This window comes from Schistosoma mansoni, chromosome 1 (assembly GCF_000237925.1).
Source record: "Schistosoma mansoni strain Puerto Rico chromosome 1, complete genome".
NCBI lineage: Eukaryota > Metazoa > Platyhelminthes > Trematoda > Strigeidida > Schistosomatidae > Schistosoma > Schistosoma mansoni.
In genome coordinates, this window is record NC_031495.1 from 45,312,546 (window position 1) to 45,334,203 (window position 21,658).

The 21,658-nt window shown below is 32.3% G+C and overlaps 1 protein-coding gene across 1 annotated transcript in view; it reads left to right on the plus strand.

Moving 5' to 3' along the window:
* Positions 1–21,320: 21,320 nt before the first annotated feature.
* Positions 21,321–21,658, plus strand: part of Smp_125890 (putative DNA photolyase) — a gene marked incomplete at both ends in the record, with an annotated part of 16,014 nt that continues 15,676 nt past the window's right edge. Inside the window, one exon of the mRNA XM_018794574.1 lies at positions 21,321–21,601. Within this exon, the coding sequence (XP_018648974.1) occupies positions 21,321–21,601 (281 nt within the window). The remainder of the gene's footprint in view (positions 21,602–21,658) is intronic.

Genomic DNA, 21,658 nt, shown 5'->3' on the forward strand with positions numbered 1-21,658 from the left:
ACATTATTGGGATATCTTTTGAATAAGAAATCGACCTGAGATGTGTAGTTAATTAATTGGGATTGATGAACGAAACAGAAGAAACCGGTTAATTCAAAGGTCGCATAAAATTATTGTAAACTGACTGTTTGATAAATGTTCATTAGAAATACACTAATTCGTCGAAGAGCAGCTGCATAAGTTCCGTATTTCCCTCTCTTTTTGCCTCATCCAAACAAAGTATTTTCCAATTATATTTGGTATAACAGTGAATATCAGTATGAATAAAGTTGCCCGCTTTATTCTATATCAGCCAGTCACAACGGTAAACTAGTTTATTGTTATGCACAAAATTACACAGAGCCTTTGTAAAATATAAAATTCATACATCGTTTACATAGCTTCCTTTACATGTCTTATCATTTTTGCGGTCCCGTTATTATTCCAGTCGCTCTTCGTTCCCCTACCTCTTCTCTTTATATCACTCGTCTGCTGGTAAGTATTCTACTCCCATTTCCTGCTACATACTACTTATATCTGCCCACTTAAGTAGTCATACAGAGAATATTGCATTGATTACTTTCAAATACATTTTAAGTTACAGTTGTCAAAATGATACATAAAATGATTGTAACATAATCAAAAAATGTTATTATCTTCTTAGAGATGAATTATACTTTTGGAACCGTTAGCATAATTATAAAAGTGCATTGAACATTTTTCTTCCAGTAGAGATATTATAACGGAGAAGTATACCTGTGCTTCAACTCATTTGTTCAATGTTCAAGCACGAAATTTTAAGTGGTGCAAAGTAATACAATATTTTAAGTTCAAGGTTACACAATATACTGATTAAACTTTATGATGTTATAGAAGGCTGAATAGGTTGGACTTATTAGCACTAAATTTCTAGAAAATTTCTATTTTATTTTAATAGTTGAGATCATGAATCAATTGAAGCTAGACCACCATGGAAAACCTGAAAGAGTAAAATCGTAAATTGAAAGTCATGAAATGTGAAATTGTGTTTTATGAATTATTGTAATTAGGTAAGGAGTTCGAGATATCTATTATTTGATACTATCAACATCTCATGAAAAACGTGTACTATATTTTCTCTCATGATAGTAATAACCACATTTACTTAAGATTATATGGATTTGTCGCACTTCTGATCGATCATTTTTTACTTGATGTTATCCAATCTTTTGTTTCGATATGGTTAAATAAGAAAATGTATTATTACAAACCAACAACTACTCAGCTGTATTATCCTTCACTGAAGAAATTAGTAAATATCAGAATGTTTACAGATTAATCTTACTGATATGTTTTCTCTGGGATTGAACATTTATAACGTCTACTGGCAACCATCTTAAACAACTGTATGGTAAGTTTTGTGAAATGTCTTTTCAAGTGATTTAGATAAGCCAAATCCTGAGTTGCTTGAAGGAAACAGGTTTTTCTTGACTGACTCAAAGTTAATTAGCTTGTTTCTTTTTATTGATAGTTATTAACAAGTTTGAAATATCTGAAAATAATAACATTTTTTAACAGTCAGTTTACCATTGCAAACTGACATCAACTGATGAACTATAGAGCATTGGATGACAGTTTCATCTTAGTTTGAAGCCTCATAGTACACAATCTGAATCCCATACAGGATCAAACCAGGGGAATTCAAATTTGTGACCTTTATGATATCATTAAACTGATCGGTAGAAATTTAGTGGTCCATATATCCAGCTTTAGTTCAATCATGATATTTCATGTGACCATTATCATATTTTTCAGATTTCGGTAAATATTTATTTTTAATTCAGTGGTATTTCAGCTATATTCAGTTGATGGTATAAACGAATATCTAAGTGAATAATACTTGACTAGCTCTGTAACTAACTGAATCATAAAAATTACTTCATTTTTATAGCTATAGTTGTGTGATTTTAGTTGTTATGATTTGGATCAACCCTATAAGTAAATCTTTATTATCGTTGTTCCAGAAACTTGAAGTGCATATATATATATATATATATATATATATATATATATATATATATATATAGTTCGCTTCTATGTCCTGTTCTTATTATGACTGTACACCACTGAGTGAGAATGTGTAGAGTAATGTGTTACTACGTATTTCACATTACCAAATAGAATATTTGTAACTCTTTCATTAATTTACATTTACTGTAATTATTAGCTTAAGTTGAAAAAGATGTAGGTTAACAGTTGTATTTGAATTTTCTACTTTTTAATTGTAGATTGATCTTTATAATAAATAATTGGCATTTCAAACTTATCTAATAGTTACGAATCCATTATTTTTGTATATGTATATCATATTCTGTCAACGCAAGAACACTTTCAGGTAAGCTAATTATCAATAATCCTAAACAAGGACGATCTCTTTTAACGTTTTCATGATAACTGAGATTATTTTTAAAAAACGCGAACAAGTTCGATTTTCCTTTTTAATAGATTACAGATTAATTTATGAGTCTTTTTCGCCTAATGTTTGGTAAATACAGATTAACCCAACAAGTTAGTTAAACGTTTTTTCATCAAAGAACATTCCAGTAAATTACTGGGTAAATAAAATAGATGGTTTTTGTCTGGCAGTAGGACCCGAGAAGTACGTCCCTTCCTATTTGAGATTCGTCAACCGGACGTACTTGTATCCTACTGTTGATGTTCATGCTGGAACTTGAATCCAGTATCTTTAGTTCCGAACAGTCGATTCGTTGTACGTTAAGCTACTGAGTCTGGACAGTTATAAAGTTTTTCGAAGGGTACGATGTTTATACCATTATTAGGAACCATTTGAACTATTCCATCTTTTTTTATATATGTAGGTCTTGTGAGGACTGCCTCCATATAGCCCTTTTTCAAAATTTTTCATGTATGGTACAATGAAGATTACTATTTTTTACTTAAATAATTATGATTTCAGCGGTATAGGTAGGTTTGTATGAATTGTTGACTTTTCACAGTTTGCATCACTGGCTGATTCTAGTCAAACAGCTACTGAAAAATTTGTGGCATTGGACATATATTTAACTTTCGTATGGGACTCCTTATTAATGACCAACTTCGAGAGGTGATTTCAGGAGTTCTAGTACGAGGCCATAACTAGTGGAGCGCAGCAATGTTGAGTGCGAGACAATTATTCACTGTAGAAGATGGAAGATATTCTAGTAGTGTCGCGAAATGATTAAGGTTAGACATATAGACGACCGGATGCTATCTTACTTCTCGAGTGGTTAAGAACTTACTTCATTCTTGAAAGTCTTGAGTTCGCTCCTCAGTAAGGTTGTGGATACTCACTACTGACGAGATGGATACTGGGACAAACGAGCTATCCAATGTTTCCTGGTCTCCAAAGATTGTGTAAGGTCACTCCGTACCTTATAGTCGGATTTTCATAATTACGGCTTCATATTTTTTTATCATTAAGTGTGTTGATTTCTTTTCAGACCAATAGTGTTCTAGAACGACTGAAACTTATATATTTCCCCCTGTGAACATACATGAGTTACAGGGAATATTTACAATTCAATTTAGTGGGATATGTGTATTTATAGGTTCCATTACAGATTAGTCTTGGTAATGTCACACTATGTGTTATGAAGATCCCTATGCATAAAGGACTACTTTAAGAGAATACTGACTATTGTCATTTCACAAAACTAGGTCTTAGTTGATCAATATTGTTACATCCATAACACAGACTGACTAACTTATCGTTAGTGAAAGAAGAAGAATACTTGTGGTCCTTTTATACAATTGTTTTCTATCAAGTTTACATACATGATAAATAATAACTATGTTTCGAACAAAATGATGTCATCGCTAATCTCATTAAAGCAAAAAACATAATACAAACCCAAGTAGTATGAAAATGTATATTCAATCACTTGATAGTGTGACACTTTTATTATTGTCCATCAAAATCCCTGGTAATCTTTAATCTCTATTAAATAAGACTAACAATATCAAGTTATATCAACGTATTAAATAAAATTTTTTTAAAAATATTTCCTCCATTCAATGTTGCATGCTACAATTGCTACTATTCTTACCTCTCTGTCAAACATTAAACTTCTTTCTATCACTTATAAATAAAAAGATAGTGTACCACAAAAAAAGGGGTTGATAAAACAATCCCGTTTTTTTCATTTAAAAGAAAAAAATGTTTTACTGCATTACTTTCAATATGCTTTGAATTCATTTTAATTTTCGATTCATCATCATGATGATTATCAAGTATACACCTATTCAATGAATCTATCAGTATTTAATTTATTATTATTACCATTATTATTATTATTATTATTATTACTGTAGTTCACTATATATATATTAATAATGTACGTATCATGCAAAATTAATAGCATTATTGATTTTCTGTCGACTCATTGATGAATATATATATTTTTAATAAAATTTAGCACTGGTCTATTATATGGATATAAACATATGGAACTAATCAGAACACATAAACACACTAGTTGCTATTCACTTTTATTTTATTTTTGAAAATATGCGATCCATTTTTTTTTATCTTAATTAATTGAAGCCATTTTAGTGTTTAATCAGTCTATTTATTAAAATAAAATAAAAAAAAATTAAAATAGACAATAAGTTAATGATATAATCAGTTTATATTTTGATTATTTAATTAACTTTTTCTTCTTTCCTTAACTTTACTAATTAATTTTTATTTATGAAAAAAATAATAAAAAGTATGAATTATACCTCTCTCTCCCTCTCTCTCCCTAACTCTCTCTCTCTATCTCACTCTCTATCTATCTATCTATCTATCTATCTATCTATCTATCTATCTATCTATCTATCTATCTCTCTCTCTATATATATATATAGAGAGAGAGAACTATTTATTTATTTATCTTTCCATGAGACAATTATCTGTGAGTAATTGTTCTCAATCTAGAATAATAAATTTAGAAATTCGTTGACTAATCACCTTTTAAGTAGTATGAGTCGAAGTGATAGTGATAACGAATGGACTACTGACTAAAATATAAGCTAATTAACAATGTAAAGAGTTGTTACGAACATTGAAAAGCTATTCTTTACCATATTTTTTGCAATATTTCCAACACTGAATTCACTTAATAACACATTGAAATGACTTAGAAAGAAACAATATACTCTCTTTTATGGTTCTTTATTGCTATTTCGATTAGGACCTGGAACTATAGATGAAGTTTAAGCGTTAGATAGATGGCCAGTGACATTAATATACGAACCACAGTTATCCCTGAACAAATAAGTTTGTTGTTCCTGCCTAATAAACTTACTTTTGTCAGATGCCTCAAAATGTAATGTTCGTCATTTGTCTTTTCTAAAAAAAATAAACAGCTATTGGGTCTAAGTTTATCAAGATTTACAGCACAAGCACATATTCGATTCTTCAGTGTACAGTGCCGATTTTTCAGTGAGAAGATTATCAGACTATGGGTTTGAGACAATCAAACCTTTATCGGTAAACCCGATGCAGCCCGTTAAACAATTTGTAACTGTTGTGCGTTACCTACAAAACTTGGTACTCAGCCTAGTCTGTATGCCTGCCGTTCTTAAGCTACAGCCTGAGGAAAGAACACTTCATTATATATTGTGACCCTGGCGTTTAAAGTCTCTATCGATGAAAAGCCAACGTTAGTCAACAAATCTACGTTGATTTGGATGAATTAGAGACAGTTTTTAATGAAATGATTGCCATCTCCGTCGATCCTGTGAAGTCTGACACCAGGCACGAAAATGTTGATGGAGAAGCTAATATCACAGGATTCTGTGACGTTTGACAGCATCCTGATGTATCAAGAATTATTAACGTGTATCGTTTATGGACCCAATACTTTCTCATCCATATTATGAACAGAGCATGATGCTAGTATTCTCAGAACAGTATTTCTTGCCAGTCTATCAATAGTAATCTTCAGATCACTTTATATGTGATGTAAATTTATAAAAACCATTCAGTGAGTTATACACTACTACCCTTTGAATGTATATGATCTAAACCTTTTCTGTTTAAAATCTTCAAAAGTTTCATTGGATCACAAATGATAAGTGAAATAAACGTTATTCCCACCTATAGTTGACCTAGCAAGGTAGCCTGCAATCGGTATTCAACATTTCTGATCCAGAATTCATTAGTGCTGTACAGTTTTACTATACAGTATGGAAGTTTTGTATGTATGGAGAAGTCATTTATGTGAATTGATATGTTAAGCAAATGCTCAATTGATTAGAGTTTAACATACGAATTGATTGTTTTTTCAATCGTCTTTGACATGTAAACATATTCTGAATTGGTTATATCTATTCATTATAGATGTTTAATTGTATGATACTGCAAATGTGTGTTTACATAGTAAGTTATTGATTAAGTGATGCTAAAAACCACTCAGTTGACATTATAAAAATCTGAATTCAATTTAGTCATCTAAACAGTAGTGTATTCATACATCATTTTGATTTATTCTAGGGGTTAAACAGATCGTTAACCATTGTCTTCAAGTCCATAGTTGTGCGTATGATCCACGGTTTTTAGTACCAAGTATCGAGTCGGTTAAATATCCCGTAGAATTAACAAGAATCAGCAGAGTTTCCTTGTTTACCATTGAGTTTTAATTCTTTCTGTTGTAAAAGAACATTAAGAATACCGATATCTGTCAAATAATAATAATAATTATTATTATTACAATAATAGTAATAGACATATATCAGTATCCTTAATGTTCCTTTGCAACAGAAACAGTTGAAACTCAGTAGTAAACTGTCTATACTCATCTGCAGAAAACCATTTTAAATCAAATCTACTTAAGTTCTGAAAAATTCAATTATTTACAAATATTTATATATTGAATACTCTAATGTAACCTCAAATCTATATTTTTGTGAGGACCTTTCTCTTCTCTCGTTTGTTTTATTTTTTGATTGTTGCTAAAACAATAGCTAAGAAACTGATCGAATGAATACACATATAATGAATGGTTTAAACTTGGGAGATGATTTAGTATTGTTTGTTTGAATCTTCTCATCGATGTGTTAGGACTGCAACTGGTCAGTCTCTCATTGGCATATGTGCATACTGTGCTTATCGCCTCGATATAGCCTTAATTCACAACCATTGTAAGCAAAGATGGATAGTGGCTAGCAGTGGAATCCAGTTTGACGCGCGTTTCGTCCTATTTGGGACTGCTAGCCACTATCCATCGTTGCTTACATTGGGAGATGATTGTTCACTTTTGCTCTCACTGACCATTGTTTGTCAAGTGAATGATGTATAGTGATATTAAGTTACTGCCACATAACCAATAAGTCATCCTAATGAAAATTTTTAACTATAATGATGATAACATTACGATGACATGTGTTCATTGAGTCAAGTATGTATTTTTGTTAAAATTTCACTAGTTTCAATCTTTAAAATTAAGTGTTTCATAACATTGAAAACCTAGAAGCACTGAACAGCTGTTTAGTTTTAATATTGTACCACTCAGTAGTACATGTACATGACCCTACCAGTAATTGTATTCAAGATATTAAGGCCTCATCGCGAGTCTTCGACAGTGAGATCGCCGAGTTGTCATCCAGTGGTTTACTTCCCTAATTCTAATCAGTTAGTGATATTTTGCATAGCTCAGGATTCCTTTACAAGGACTAACCAGATGTCCGTTTCCTCTGAGTTTTCAATGGTTTTCTAGCCAAAGTCAGTCTGTGATATGAAGTTCCAAATTCTCTACAGTATCCCATAACACCGTTTAGGACAGATGAATATGTAACAAATAAATTCAGATCGGTCGTTTTCTGGAAATTTTATACAATTTGAAGGTATGTTTCAAACCGACGTTAGTTGGAAAATCAATAAATAGTATTATAACAGTAAGATACTGATCAGTGTGATAATAATACTTGATCAAATGGTTGAAAAGTAATGGTTTTCACGGTAAATAACAACATTTAATACCAAAAATTTAAATTTTCATTCAATGTTCGACAGGTTACTGATTAACATTGAAAAGTAGTAAAAGCTTGCATACAGTTTAAATATTCCATACATTGATTTTATTGTCTCTAGTTTGCCACCAGTGTAGGAAAGCTTTAAAATATGGCTATTTTTTAATACTTCAACAATAATTGTTCATTTATATCTATTTATCTGGCCAATCGAAAGTTTTTTTCTGTTCTGACGTTGGATTATCTTTACGTGTAAAACTCAACAACAAAAGTTCCCTCTGGGAATAATAAAATTTATCGATTTTTAAATAATCTACTCATTTTAATTAAAAATAAGAAGTTTACTTATCTTTTTTTTAAATTCTCAATGTGGAGCTGTGGCAATTTAAGTTTACATTTCTATTTTATATTATTCTACAACAGGTCAATTCAAAGGTTGACTTTTCACAACAATGCATACATTCAGTTTGAATGGATAATTTTTGAAATGAAACTGTATTAGTTACTAGGTAACCACACTAAGGTTGGACTTGATAGTTTTAAATAAATTGAGCATTGAGTATATATATATATATAGTCGTCTTAGTTACTCTTTAAAACGAATCCTTTTCTTTATCTGTTGTTGACCGATTCAAATTTCATCTCGGTAAAAAAGTGTTTAGGATTTAATTTTTATAATGGTTGGTTTTGATTATGTGTGATGTTGAGCACGTATTCAATTATGAGAATGATCAGCTGAATGTTGATCGATAGATGACGCACAGTCATACGACGTGACACATTGGTAATTACCTATGAAGACGAATGATGGACGAAAATCTTCAAATGAACTAACACTAAAGAACTAGGCAACTACCCAGTAGAATAAGTTTCTCTACCCTAATAAAATAATGTGCTTATATGTAAAGTGCTACACAAAAATAGATATGATTAAATATCATCCAAAACACAAGTGACTTTGGGATGTGAGTTTGTAGATGATTAAATTGTTAATGACATTAAAACCTGACCATCAGGTTTAATTTTTGTCTGTCATGTTATTTGTACGAGTCAAAAGAACACATGGAATTATGACATTCGGATGAGGAATCAATCAACATGTTTATTTAGGCTTCATTTATGAAATCGAAATAAACAGGTTGACTTTTATATTTGAAAATCTCATCTAGCTGAGAACATGATCCCGTGGTTATGAACAATAAATATACTGATTAGGTAATTAAGAACACTGTGTAGATGATCTTGGACTTATTTGACACAGTTGCAAGCTGATCGACTGAGGGAATTTGTCAAAATATCATATCATAGAACCCAAATCTAATTTCAAAGTTTTTTTTATTTTATATGTAATTCATGTATATACACGAGTTTTTTTTTCAAAAAGAGGACTGAGGACATAATGAATACAATTTTCGGACTAAAACAGCATCTCTAGCTAATGAAAATCAATATAGTCTACTATGCGCCATCTCCAAAAGAAAACAATTTTACTAGGATATTAGAGGCTTTATCCAGTAATATCAAAAACGGAAACTTCAAAAAGTAAACAAACAAGCTTTCGGACTTATTGTACCGGGTATTACCTCACAGCATAAAAACTATTACTCTAAAATGGAAATTAACTGAATTCTCCTTTAGTACGATGAACTACACTGCAAATTCGTTCATAGACGCATTCCAAATGAGGACCGGAGTTAGACAAGACTAATTACTCTCCATATTTCTCTTTCTTCTGGTGGTTGACTGTATTATGAAGACCGCCTACATATCTGAGAGGAAGCACGGAATACAATGAACGGCTTGCATGTAATCAGACGATTTGAAATTCGCAGATGATCCAGCTCTTCTATCCTATACACACCAACAAACGCAGATGAAGACAAAACTGAGATATGAACAGCATCTAAACACCATGTTGGGATCTCCAGTGCTTCCAGGTTTTCCATGATGGTTTAGCTTTAATTGACTCATGATTTCAACTATATATAAAAATTACTAAAAATCTCCACAAACAAACCCCTTTCCATACATTTATTAGATAGTCGGCAGCTTTCTTGTCGAGATTTCACGAGATTTAACACAGTTTCAATATCCGTTACTACGAGATAATGCCATCAAAGTTTAAGTAATTATATTAATTTTCTTGATAAATAATATATATTATGCAACATTAGTGGCCAACTGATGCAATTTACCACAGTAGCAACAAGAAATCCCCGAGTCCATACGATTAAATCGACCAACCATTTCAAACGTGATTCCATTTTTGTGAAAAGAAGGGACAATCTAAAGAATATAGTGACATGCTTCTTTTTTTAAAAGGAAAGTAGACTTCATAACAATTTATTGGACGTCTACCTATTAAATCTACAGTTATTTTCCAAAGAATTTTCTGAAAACGATTGTTATTTTTAAGTTTATTTTGTCAGAGAAGAAGAATATATGCTTCAAGTGAGAATTTATTTATTTCGATATCATACACGATGCTTGTAAACAAATTTATACTGTATTCATATTAATCAAGGTAAATTTACCGAATTCTTGTTTCCAAATGATGAAAAGAAAGTCGGTTGGACATAAATAAGATGGAGGTGAACAAAGAAACGCAACATCATGCGCAAAACACTGTCAATAAACCTCGCTTCTGTAAATAACTTATTTAGTCAATTCTGATGCTAATACTGTTGATCAGGTGAATGTGATCTCATAATATTTTCTACCATAGGATTGTATCAGGTAGAAAATTATCGTGAATTTGTCTAATTTCATCTCATGCTTCTGTATATAGGACTGAAGAAACAATTTTCACCCTTCTCTTCAAGCAGGTTACTAATCAGTTACAAATTTCAAATCTGCTAGTTCATATCTTCAAATTTCAGTCAATATTTAATAATAATATGACAATCATTCATTACGTTTAATAGGTATTCCTAACATGATTTACACCACATTTTAAAATCCTTAGAACAAATAGGATGTTAAGAGGACCAATATTCACAAGGTTCTAATCAAAGAGGATTGTTCAAAGTCATTTCAGATATTGACCAATTAAAACAATTTGTAAAAAGAATTAATTAGATGAATTTATTGAATTCGATTTAGAGAAATAGAAAGGTAGGAAAGTACTTAAATGAATAAAAATGTATGAAAAGAGATCAGAAGAAAGTGGTAAGAAAAGATGGATCCAGTTACTGATCTGACAATAATTATAATGTTATTCGGTCTAAAAGCATCACCAGTAAACTTTGGATCTATTTTGTTATCATTCCACATAAATCTACAAATCGTTTAAAAATCCCAATCATATTAAAAGACTAATATTTGAACGAAGAATATTCTTTTCGTTAAATTCTCTTCAGGTTCTACAATTATATATCCAAATTAATAATCCGAAAAAATGGCCAAGTTAAAGGTAAAGTACATCGTTTAATACATGTAAATTTAGGAATGTGAAATCAAAATAGAATAACACATTAAATAGGAATAATATATATTTGTAAAATCTCAGCGAATGAATTTTAATTAAATCCAACATTTCGCCTGGCAATCTGGTCCAAGCTTTTTCAAGGAATTATAATCAAACATCAAAATTATCGAATATCAATTTAATGTCTTACATCAACTCGGCGCTCAAATACTGTGAAACTATTCGCTCTAATTTGGACGAGAGTTCTTATAAAAAATAGAATAACATTGTTAATGTTGATATGACTTATATAGAATGTTAACTTGAATCTGTATATATGTAAAGTGAAAATTTAAGATCTGTGATCAGAATATAAATATGGGTCAGATAGGGTGAGAGAGATATGAAAGTGCAATTACAATTCGATCAAGTGGAAGACTAAATTGTGTGAAAAATTAGTGAGACATAATAAAGTGGGATCAATGCGATGTGAATGAATCATGTATAGGGGGGATTAATAATGATATTTAACCGATAATAATAATAATAATAATAAAATACAAAGATTTGTGAATAAAAGATAAGAGAGACAATTACATTTGACTACGAAAGGTCGTAAGTACATAGTCAAAGTACATAGTCAAATTAGGTCATACAATAGCTAAGATGATTGTTCATTAATTGGCCTTGTGGTTGGCCAAGGGAGGAGTAGGGGTTGGAGATATTTCTTCTGTACACATAGCTCAGGTTTCTTCATTCTGATGGCTACTGCCTCCGCCGTTTGAAGGACTTTAAGCCTGACAAGCTTAGGCAAAAAGTTACTGACCCGATAAATAATTGAAAAAGATTGGTTTATACTGGCACTGTGACCAGTTTGTACTAAATGGGCCAATATCGAGTTGTTTACTTTTTTCACCAAACCTTTGCTTAGCCACGCTGGGAGGTGTTCACGAGCACGAAAATGTAAATTCCTAGAACTTCGACCAATATAACTTTCTCCACAGGAGCAGTCGAACTGATAAATACAAAATGAAGTGGTCATTCTAGGAACTTCATCTTTAAGCCTCGGTGTCACCATTGGACGCGTAGAAAACACCAAACGTAGTTCACCTGCGTTGAAAGATTTTTGGATAGATCTGCGTAATCTCTGAGCAAGTATTTCGCTAGCGGAATCCCCCCCCCTGAATTGTAGGCGCATGAACAAGGACTTTTTCTTGACCGTTTGGAATTCGCCTATTTTCACTTTAAAGATCATATATTTAATTATAAATTTTCTGGGATACCCGTTCTCCCTTAGAGCATTATGCAATGTGTTTAGCTCATTGTCAACTACATCCGCCGAACATATAGTGCGTATTCGATAGCTAAGGGTTTTGATTAGGTTTCGTTTGTACTGTAGAGGTACAAAGCTAAGGAAGTGTGTATACTGTCCAGTCCAAGTACTTTTTCTGTTCATGTTTCTTCTTAACGATCCATCAGATCTCTTAGTTAAGAGGACGTCTAAAAAGGCTAATCGGCCATCACTCTCTTCCTCCGATGTAAACTGGATGGCTGGATGCACTTCGTTAAACTGCCTAAGCACATCTTGTTGTGAAATATTATCTTTACACAGGATGAATGTGTCATCCATATATCTGCAGTAAAATTTGAATTCTTGAATAATCTTTTTCAGATGACCGTTCTCTAATTTAGCTAGAAATATATCAGCTAGTATAGGGCCCAGAGGTGAACCCATTGCCACACCATCTGTTTGTCTAAATATGTCACCGTTGAATTTGAAATTTACATTCATGGTGCATTTCAGTAATAACTCTTTCAAGACATTAATCGGAACAGTAGTTTCAATTTCATTTTCAATCAGTTGTTCCCCTATATATTCTACGGTCTCAAGAAGTGGGACATTCGTGAATAGTGATGTTACATCCAAAGACATCATCTTTAGTCCCAAAGTATTGACACTTTTTACTTTATCAACAAATTGAAATACATCCTTAACACTATGTTTTACCAGCTTTTCGTGGAGAGGTTTCAATAAAGTTACCAACCATTTAGCTATAGTATGATAAGGAGAGTTATACATATCTAAAATAGGTCTTAATGGGATCCCCGGTTTGTGTACCTTTGGTAATCCATACAGTCTTGGCAGATAGGTTCCAACTGGTTTAATCATTTCATATAGACCAGACGAAATAGTCTGGTTGTCTCTGAGCTTCTTCAAAGAACTAGTAAGCTCCTTCTCTATTTTCATATTGAGATCTTTATGGTTAGTTATTTTTTGGAATTTCAATTTGTCATTTAAGATGGTCCCCATTTTATCAATATAATCGTTTTTATTGAGAAGAACCACTCCTGAACCTTTGTCAGGTTTCGTAATCAATAACGTCTCATCCTTTAGGAGTACGTTAATAGCTTCCTTATGCCTTTTTGTAAGAATACTTTTGTAATTAAATTTATTGTTTTTATACTGGTAGCAACAATCCACAAGAGTAGATTTAAAGTGCTCCAGTTGTTGATCAGAATTAGCCACTAAATCACGTGTCTGGCTGTATAGATTCTCAAACTGTATATCAGTATCTATGTGGTTACAATTATTACGGGTATCACAAAACTTTAGACCTAAGGATAATACTTCTAGTTTATCGTTATCCAGTTCGACATCCGAGAAATTATGGACATACCTTTTAGAGTCAGTTGGAAATTTGCTTTCAGCTGTGTGATGTTCCAGACCTTTCAAAAGCTGAATGAGTTTCTTTCCTGATCTATGATCCATAACATTAGTAACATAGTTCATGAAAGGTATTTTTAAATCCTCCGTTAAGTCATCTACTGCATACTTTCTGCGGAAAACATTCATCTGTATCTCATTTATGTCCGAATGCAGGGCGTCGATCTGATTTAGGGCGTGACGTTTCAGCGTCTTTCGATTAGGGTAGACACCGTTGCGTCGCAGTGATATATAGTATAATTTCGGATAGTGACCTGACTCGATGCACTTGTTGATAAAATCAATTGTAGTTTTCGTTTCAGTGAACTTTACGTTATACTTCAGGAACTCATTGAGCACCTTCAACGCAATGGGTTGTTCACAACATTTTAATCGTTTAAAAATCCCAATCATATTAAAAGACTAATAATTGAACGAAGAATATTCTTTTCGATAAATTCTCTTCAGGTTCTACAATTATATATCCAAATTAATAATCCGAAAAAATGGCCAAGTTAAAGGTAAAGTACATCGTTTAATGCATGTAAATACAAATTCTCAGAAACTGCATTATATGTCTTTTCACAACATGAAATTAAAAGATATATTCAACGACTTATTTATGTTAAGAGGTAGTAATTTGTCAAAGTGAACTAAAGTTACTGATTGATTACTGAATACCACTCAATGTTATACTGTTTAACCTCCTACGCTAAACAAACAATTAATCCTTAACTACGTAATATTATTATTATTATACTATGTTTCGAAATTCCCATAGAAAATTCGAAAAGCCTCTAAGTTGCATGTGACTTTCTCAGCTAAACCATTATTTGCACATTGAACCAAGGTTACGATATTGATGACGGGCTCTTTCATGTGTGTATACAAACTTAACTGCCTTTGAGGAGCTAGCTGCATAGACCATACTCAGAGGGTCGTATCTTTATGTACTAATGAATTTGCCCCTGAGCGGTTTGGAATATTAGTCATAAAGTCGATCAAGAGCACCGTACTTGTCACAATTTGCAGACAGCAAACTATTATAACTTGTGACTGAGTGGATGCCTTGTTAACGTATGACGTGATAAAAGCTCCAATCAGAGAACAGTGAATTATCGATTGGAACAGTGACACACGAAAACCGTACGAGCAGACTAGAGTATGTATCGGTCATGCTTTCTGCCTAGCTCAGCCAGTTGAGTCCAGAACAGCCTCTGTGGTATGAATCATTGTATTTCAAACATACTGAGTTTATATACCAAACAGACCGACCACATCGTACCAATAAAATAGAAAATAACATTTGTACAAGATTTGGCCAAATGTGGCTGTGAATGTGGGAGGTAGCAATTAATAGATTAGGGATAACTCAAGAATGGTAAATTGTATAATAATAGTCTATAAGTCAAAATAAAGCTTATAATAAGGGGAACATGAATATGAATAGTTTAGTTATTTAGCGATTATATGATAAAAAATATATGCATAATATTGGTCCATAAATGGATCCCAAAGTTACCATTCACTATTGTTATCGGGACATAACACAAACATTATATCAAAATAGATTAAGCCTTCTTGGTTCTGCATCGAGTCCCAAACAATATATAAAAAGGAGCAAAACTACTGCTCCTCTGCACAGCAGGAAACATTGGGACAAACTTTAAAAATACTAACTTTTGTATTCAAAATAGGTATATTCAACCTGTGTGCTTACCGTAACCCACGATTGGGTCACCACATACCGAAACTATATAATAGACCATTACTGTTACCCGATCACCTTTATTTTTATCTCTCTTGTTTCATTGTTAATTTGTATATTCATCTTTCTAGATTCAGATGAATTTCTCTTTTCGATTGAATTTCTCTTGTTGCATATTTTACTCACATGATTAGATTATCTATATTATTATTAATTTAACCATTGAGATTATGATTTCAATTAGTCAGATAACACTTCTTCTACTATGGATTTTATTCAAATTGTTTACTGTATAAATCCTGATCTTAACTGGACATCGTAAAGTGACATTTCCCATCCGTTTTTTCTCAATAACCTTTTAAACTTACAGATGACATACTTTAGATGTATTTAAACCTTAAGTGATACTAAAGTTCACTATCTTAACATATTTCATTATTTGATTTACTTATTCATATATATACCTTATTTCAGCTATTGTAACACTATAACGAGGGATTTATGGTGTTCCAGCCTGATGACAAAGTTACTAAAAACCGATTTTAGTTCAAACAAACTTTGCTTTTAATTTGATGCTTTAAAACACGATTCTAGGTGAGAAGATCTACGTATTAAATTAAAATGGAACGATGACACATGGAATGACTACAATCTTTTTTTCACTAATTTATTATTATATATACTTGAAATCATGAGTCAATTGAAGCTAGACCACCGTAGAAAACCTGGAAGCACTGGACGGTCGTTTTGTCCTATTGTGGGACTCCTCAGCAGTGCGCATCCACGATCACGCCTCGCGAGATTCGAACCCAGGACCTAACAGTTTCGCACCAAAGCACTTGACCGATAGACCACTGATTATTATTAAGTTACTTAAATTACAACCGAAAAGTGTATTTTAGGCTTTCTTGCTAACCCATTTACTTTAATTTACAGTAATTAATTGTTTGTATTCTTAATATTATTGATAATAATTATAATACTCAGCGTGTACGATAAAACTAGATAAAAACGATCAGTACAAGTATATTTAGTTATCTGAATGTATGGGTGCATAAATGAGTATGGCAATCAGAAAATTAATGAAATAGATGAATTCATTTTATTTAACAAGAACAAACATAGACAAGAGAGAAAGTGAGAGGAGTATGGAAAAATAATGGCTGAATATAGCATGAAATGTATTGTCAATTCTTATATATATATATATATATATATATATATATATATATCAATCATGTAGGCTAAATCAGAAACTGTTTCTATTTATAAAATACTGTTATTCATGATGAATTGTTAACATAACTTTCTAATTATCAGATGAAAATCAACAGGAAAGAAAACAATAATCACTGGAATTGTATTAGTTGTCTGACGTTATCTTGGGCTCTATGTGATTATTTTCGCGATAATAATAATAATAATTGTACATTCGTGTCTGTTTAACTATATTTAAAGTTAGTAAGAATTGTTCTATTTGATCGTTAGACTGTAGATGATACGAAACCAGTCATAGATATCATTCAGTACAATTTCTAAAATGAACTATGGTTCAACTGAACATTATAAAATAGTTTATCATAGTGTTTCCTTTTTGAATAGGCAAAATGAAGGACTCACACCTTAACTGTTTAACAAATTTACATCAATATATAAGATGATATAAAATCTTAATTTTCTTGAAAATGAACTATCAAACAAGCGTATTACCATATTGACAAACACTATGAAGACACGTTTAAGATATGTATAAAAAGCTAGAAAGTGAGTAGAACTGAGTATTGTAATATCACCTACCAAGACTCGAAGAAAATATGTAATCTGCTGTATTTCTTCTTGCAGTTGAATTATTTGTAAACAAAGACCAAGTATCAAGGAGTGAACATTAGTCGACCTGAAGTTCATTATTTGCAGTAAACTGTTCACCTTTGAATTGTCATTGAATGGCTATATTTAAGTCTAATTTACTTTTTTTTTTAAAAAAATTGATCGTAAAATAACACTTAAGATATACTAAGTTATAAGTTCCGATAGTGATGAAGTCATGTAGATGAATGAACAAAACAGTGAAATATTTTATTAAAATAACCGCATTACAGTTATGAATGATTAGCGTAAATACAAAAAGTTCTGATGGTAGACAAAGAAAGGTGAAATCAATCTTGAACAGAATAATGTTAAACTAAACACATGAACACTCAACGAACTCATCGACCCCAAACATGATCCATGTTGTTTTGCAAGAATCAATGCCATTAATCAATTATATCTATTATAATGATTTAAGATTGTTACAGAACAGTCCAAGATTCTTCAATATAACCTAGGTAAAAGATAAGTACCTTCAACAATTGATATGAAAGCTTAGTAGAGTTGTTACTACTACGATATCCATGTCACATTTTTTCCTCAATAGTGTTAAAATTCGTAAACTCTCCTAATATTACTCACTGTCTGAAGGCTTAATAATAATTAATAAGAATTAAAATGCAAAATGTTTACTATAAACTAAAACTAATTATTAGTCTTGAAATTTATGTCTATTTTAACTTTAATAATAAGAAAATTAATACGTACAAGTAACCTTCTTTTCTTCTCTAGTCAAAGTAAACCACTAATTTGGCTGATATGACCACACTCATAAGAATGCTAACATGTACATTTATCAACAGATACATAATTTTTTTTCAAAAATTGCGAATAAGATTATTTTCCACAACTTTCAAACATATTGGTTCATTTAATGAGAAAAACGCTATTGAAAAACCTAATATTCAAAGTCTGTGTATACCGCTATTAAAGACATTGACTAATGTAGTTACCTAACCAAAAAGAACGGAAAACAATGTACAAAGATATTTTAAACTGTGTAATCAAATTTGATTGGATGGCTAGAATCATAAAAGAAGTGAATCTTTTTGTACGATCGGTCTGAAAGTAAAGTCAGTAATATTCCGGGTTAAAATACACTGTCTATATGACTTTCAGATTGGTCAAAGAGGTTTTACAGATGTAAATTTATCATCGGGTTACAGTTAAAATAATGAGTAGTTGATCACATGCAGGGATGATGCTATCATTTTGAAAGTCCTAAAATTTTGAAAATGTGACATGAATAAGATTTTAAGGAAAAAATTAGAATTTTAGTGTATGTTTTAAATTATAGATATCAGTTGAAAATAGATGATCAGTGAATAAGCCATTCGAATGTTATCTAATATCCAGTATCCGCTTAGTTTTTACTGCTGACATTTTCATACTATTGAATAAAAAGACTGAACTGATCAGTCTATGATGATGTACAATATCCTTAAATGAATATCTCATTACTGCCTGTTTAGTTATCCTAAATATGTATCTAAAGATTTTCTCATGAGACCCATGTACAATTCAATCCTGGAGAAAGCAACATCTTGAGATCACCACTTATATCAACACTAAGGTTTGGAAAATTGTGTACAAATTTCGAATCCCAGTTAACATACCAACAACCCTTGAAATGAGTAAATAGATTGCTCATTAGCCCCAAATACAATGAAATTCTCCCGTTGAATCCCACTACTAAGCACCCTTAACCCTGCTCCCAAGTACAGTTTGACAATCCAAATATTTCATCACTAATTCGCTGGAATTAAGGAAATATTTTTGTAGGTTGTTAATCCGAAATCGGTTTTATCTAGACCACTGCTGAAAATATGGAGCTCCTCAATTCCGCCTGTAGATGTTCTTGGGCTATGGTTGGTCCCAAGCCCACAAAAAGGAGGAGGGTTGGGCATAGGTCGGCAACCCCATCCATTAGAAAACAAACTTCCTGAAAAACGCGAACCAGATTACACAAACTAAACCATTTAAACTCTATCCTAGGATTTGAAGGATCTGTGATGTTTAAGAGTATTTGAATTATAGTATGAACTAGTAATCCCAGAAATAACGCAATTTGATCAAGAAGTATTAGATGAACACGAACGAATGTACTGTATTTGGAATTGAAAATCAAAACAGTCATCAATACAAAGAAATCATTGGTTCATATAAACACCGCTTACTTGTTCTGCCTTTGGCCAAACCAAAACTCTGTGCTCCACAGTCTAGAGAATAGCTTAGAATTTCATCTTTAGGAAATTGCTTCCTACAGAAAATGCTCCACGTGCGTAGGAAGTTGCTCGGATGCTGTTCAGAGAAGCACATGATGCACTTATAGAATGAAAGAGTCACGGAAAATGATGATAGACTTGTAAATCTGTGTACATCCAACAAAATGGTTATAGACGGCACAACATTCCATCACAGACGAAACCTTTCTAGGAATACTATATATTTAAGGTAGTGGAAACCATGCTGTTCAATGATCTGTCTCGCGTTCAATTTTAATAACCTTCACTGTGTTCCAGCTCCCCATTTTCAAATGTGGGGAGACATTCAGCTTGACTTAACACAATTCCACTAACCTTAAAAGCTCTTGTATAGCGTTTTGAAGAGAAAGAGATATGAATTAACACTTCGGCGTAAAAAAATGGAGCTTCAATTATATTTCCGATAGGATATTTGCCAAGACTACTAGGACCTGATACTCCTCCCTGGGTACTAATGTATGCAAAAACGAGTGGCGATAGATAGTGATAGATAGACTGTGTACGACTTGGATACTGTCGGAAACAGGAATCTTCTGCATCTGCCAAGATATGTGCTAATATATGGTCTCCCCCCCCGTCATCAGTGACCTACTGCTACTAAATATCGAAGCCCGTTATGCGAAGGCTTCTTCTATTTCATTCGGAACACGTTGAACCAATTTGTGGGGGTAAATAGACTCAAAAAATCAATAGCACTGTAAGTCTGTGACATTTCATGCCGACTTCATTAGTTTTACTGGACTCACCTAACTGAAGGCGCTCAATCACGCATCCGCACCAGATCACGAATGGATTCGCTAAGCTACACACCTACAACCGCTAACCAGTTTAGATTAATCACTTCCCGATAGACTGATAGCCCACACAATATATCTTCAAACCCCTTCACTTCTCACTTTTGATTTCACTGGGCTAGCATACTTCCACTATAAAAGGTGTTAATGGTTAAGACGTCAAACTCTGAATACATGTGGCATCTGTAAATTGGTATGACATTGTTAAAGATGGACATAAAGAGACTCATAGTAATAAACTCGAGAAAAATTTAGGAATTGAGACTCAGATTTCAAAAAGCAATCAATTTTCCTTTTTTCCTCAGAAGTGTTTCACGTTTGAATTTTGAAATGGCGTTTTTCAAACAGCTCGGCATACTGTCCTTGAAATGTCTAAGTTGTCCTTGAAATGTCTAAGTTGGCCTTGAAAGGCACGTGACTGACGCCAACGAATAAGAACCCTAGTTGGAGTTCACACGTTTTCTTGCTAAAACAAGGAAAACCTTTTATAGTCTTCATAGGTTCGAACACATCTAGTCTGCAAAGGAAAGTAGCTAGTATTTTAAATATAAGCTAGTCTTCTATTGGATTCCTTATTCATTTACTTTATAAGAAGTTAGACGAAATGGCTGTACTGGCTGAAACAGTACATGAGTGGCTTGATGGTATACATAATAAACGTCTTTCTACTGCCAGTTCTGCTGAAAATTTCAAATTTCACAAATCAAGAATAAGGCATTTGTCTGGTCCAGGCACTTTCCCGGAAAAAGATGATGGATTCGGACAGGGCGGAGTACTTTACTGGATGTCGCGTGATCAACGAGTTCAGGGTAATGCAATACAAGGTTATACATTTTTCGTATTTTTAGTGCTTTTAATTAGTAAGGAAATAATTTTTATTGCTCAGTTCAGATTCACTTAAGTTGATATGTGTGATTACCAAAGCCATGGCTTTGGTAATCA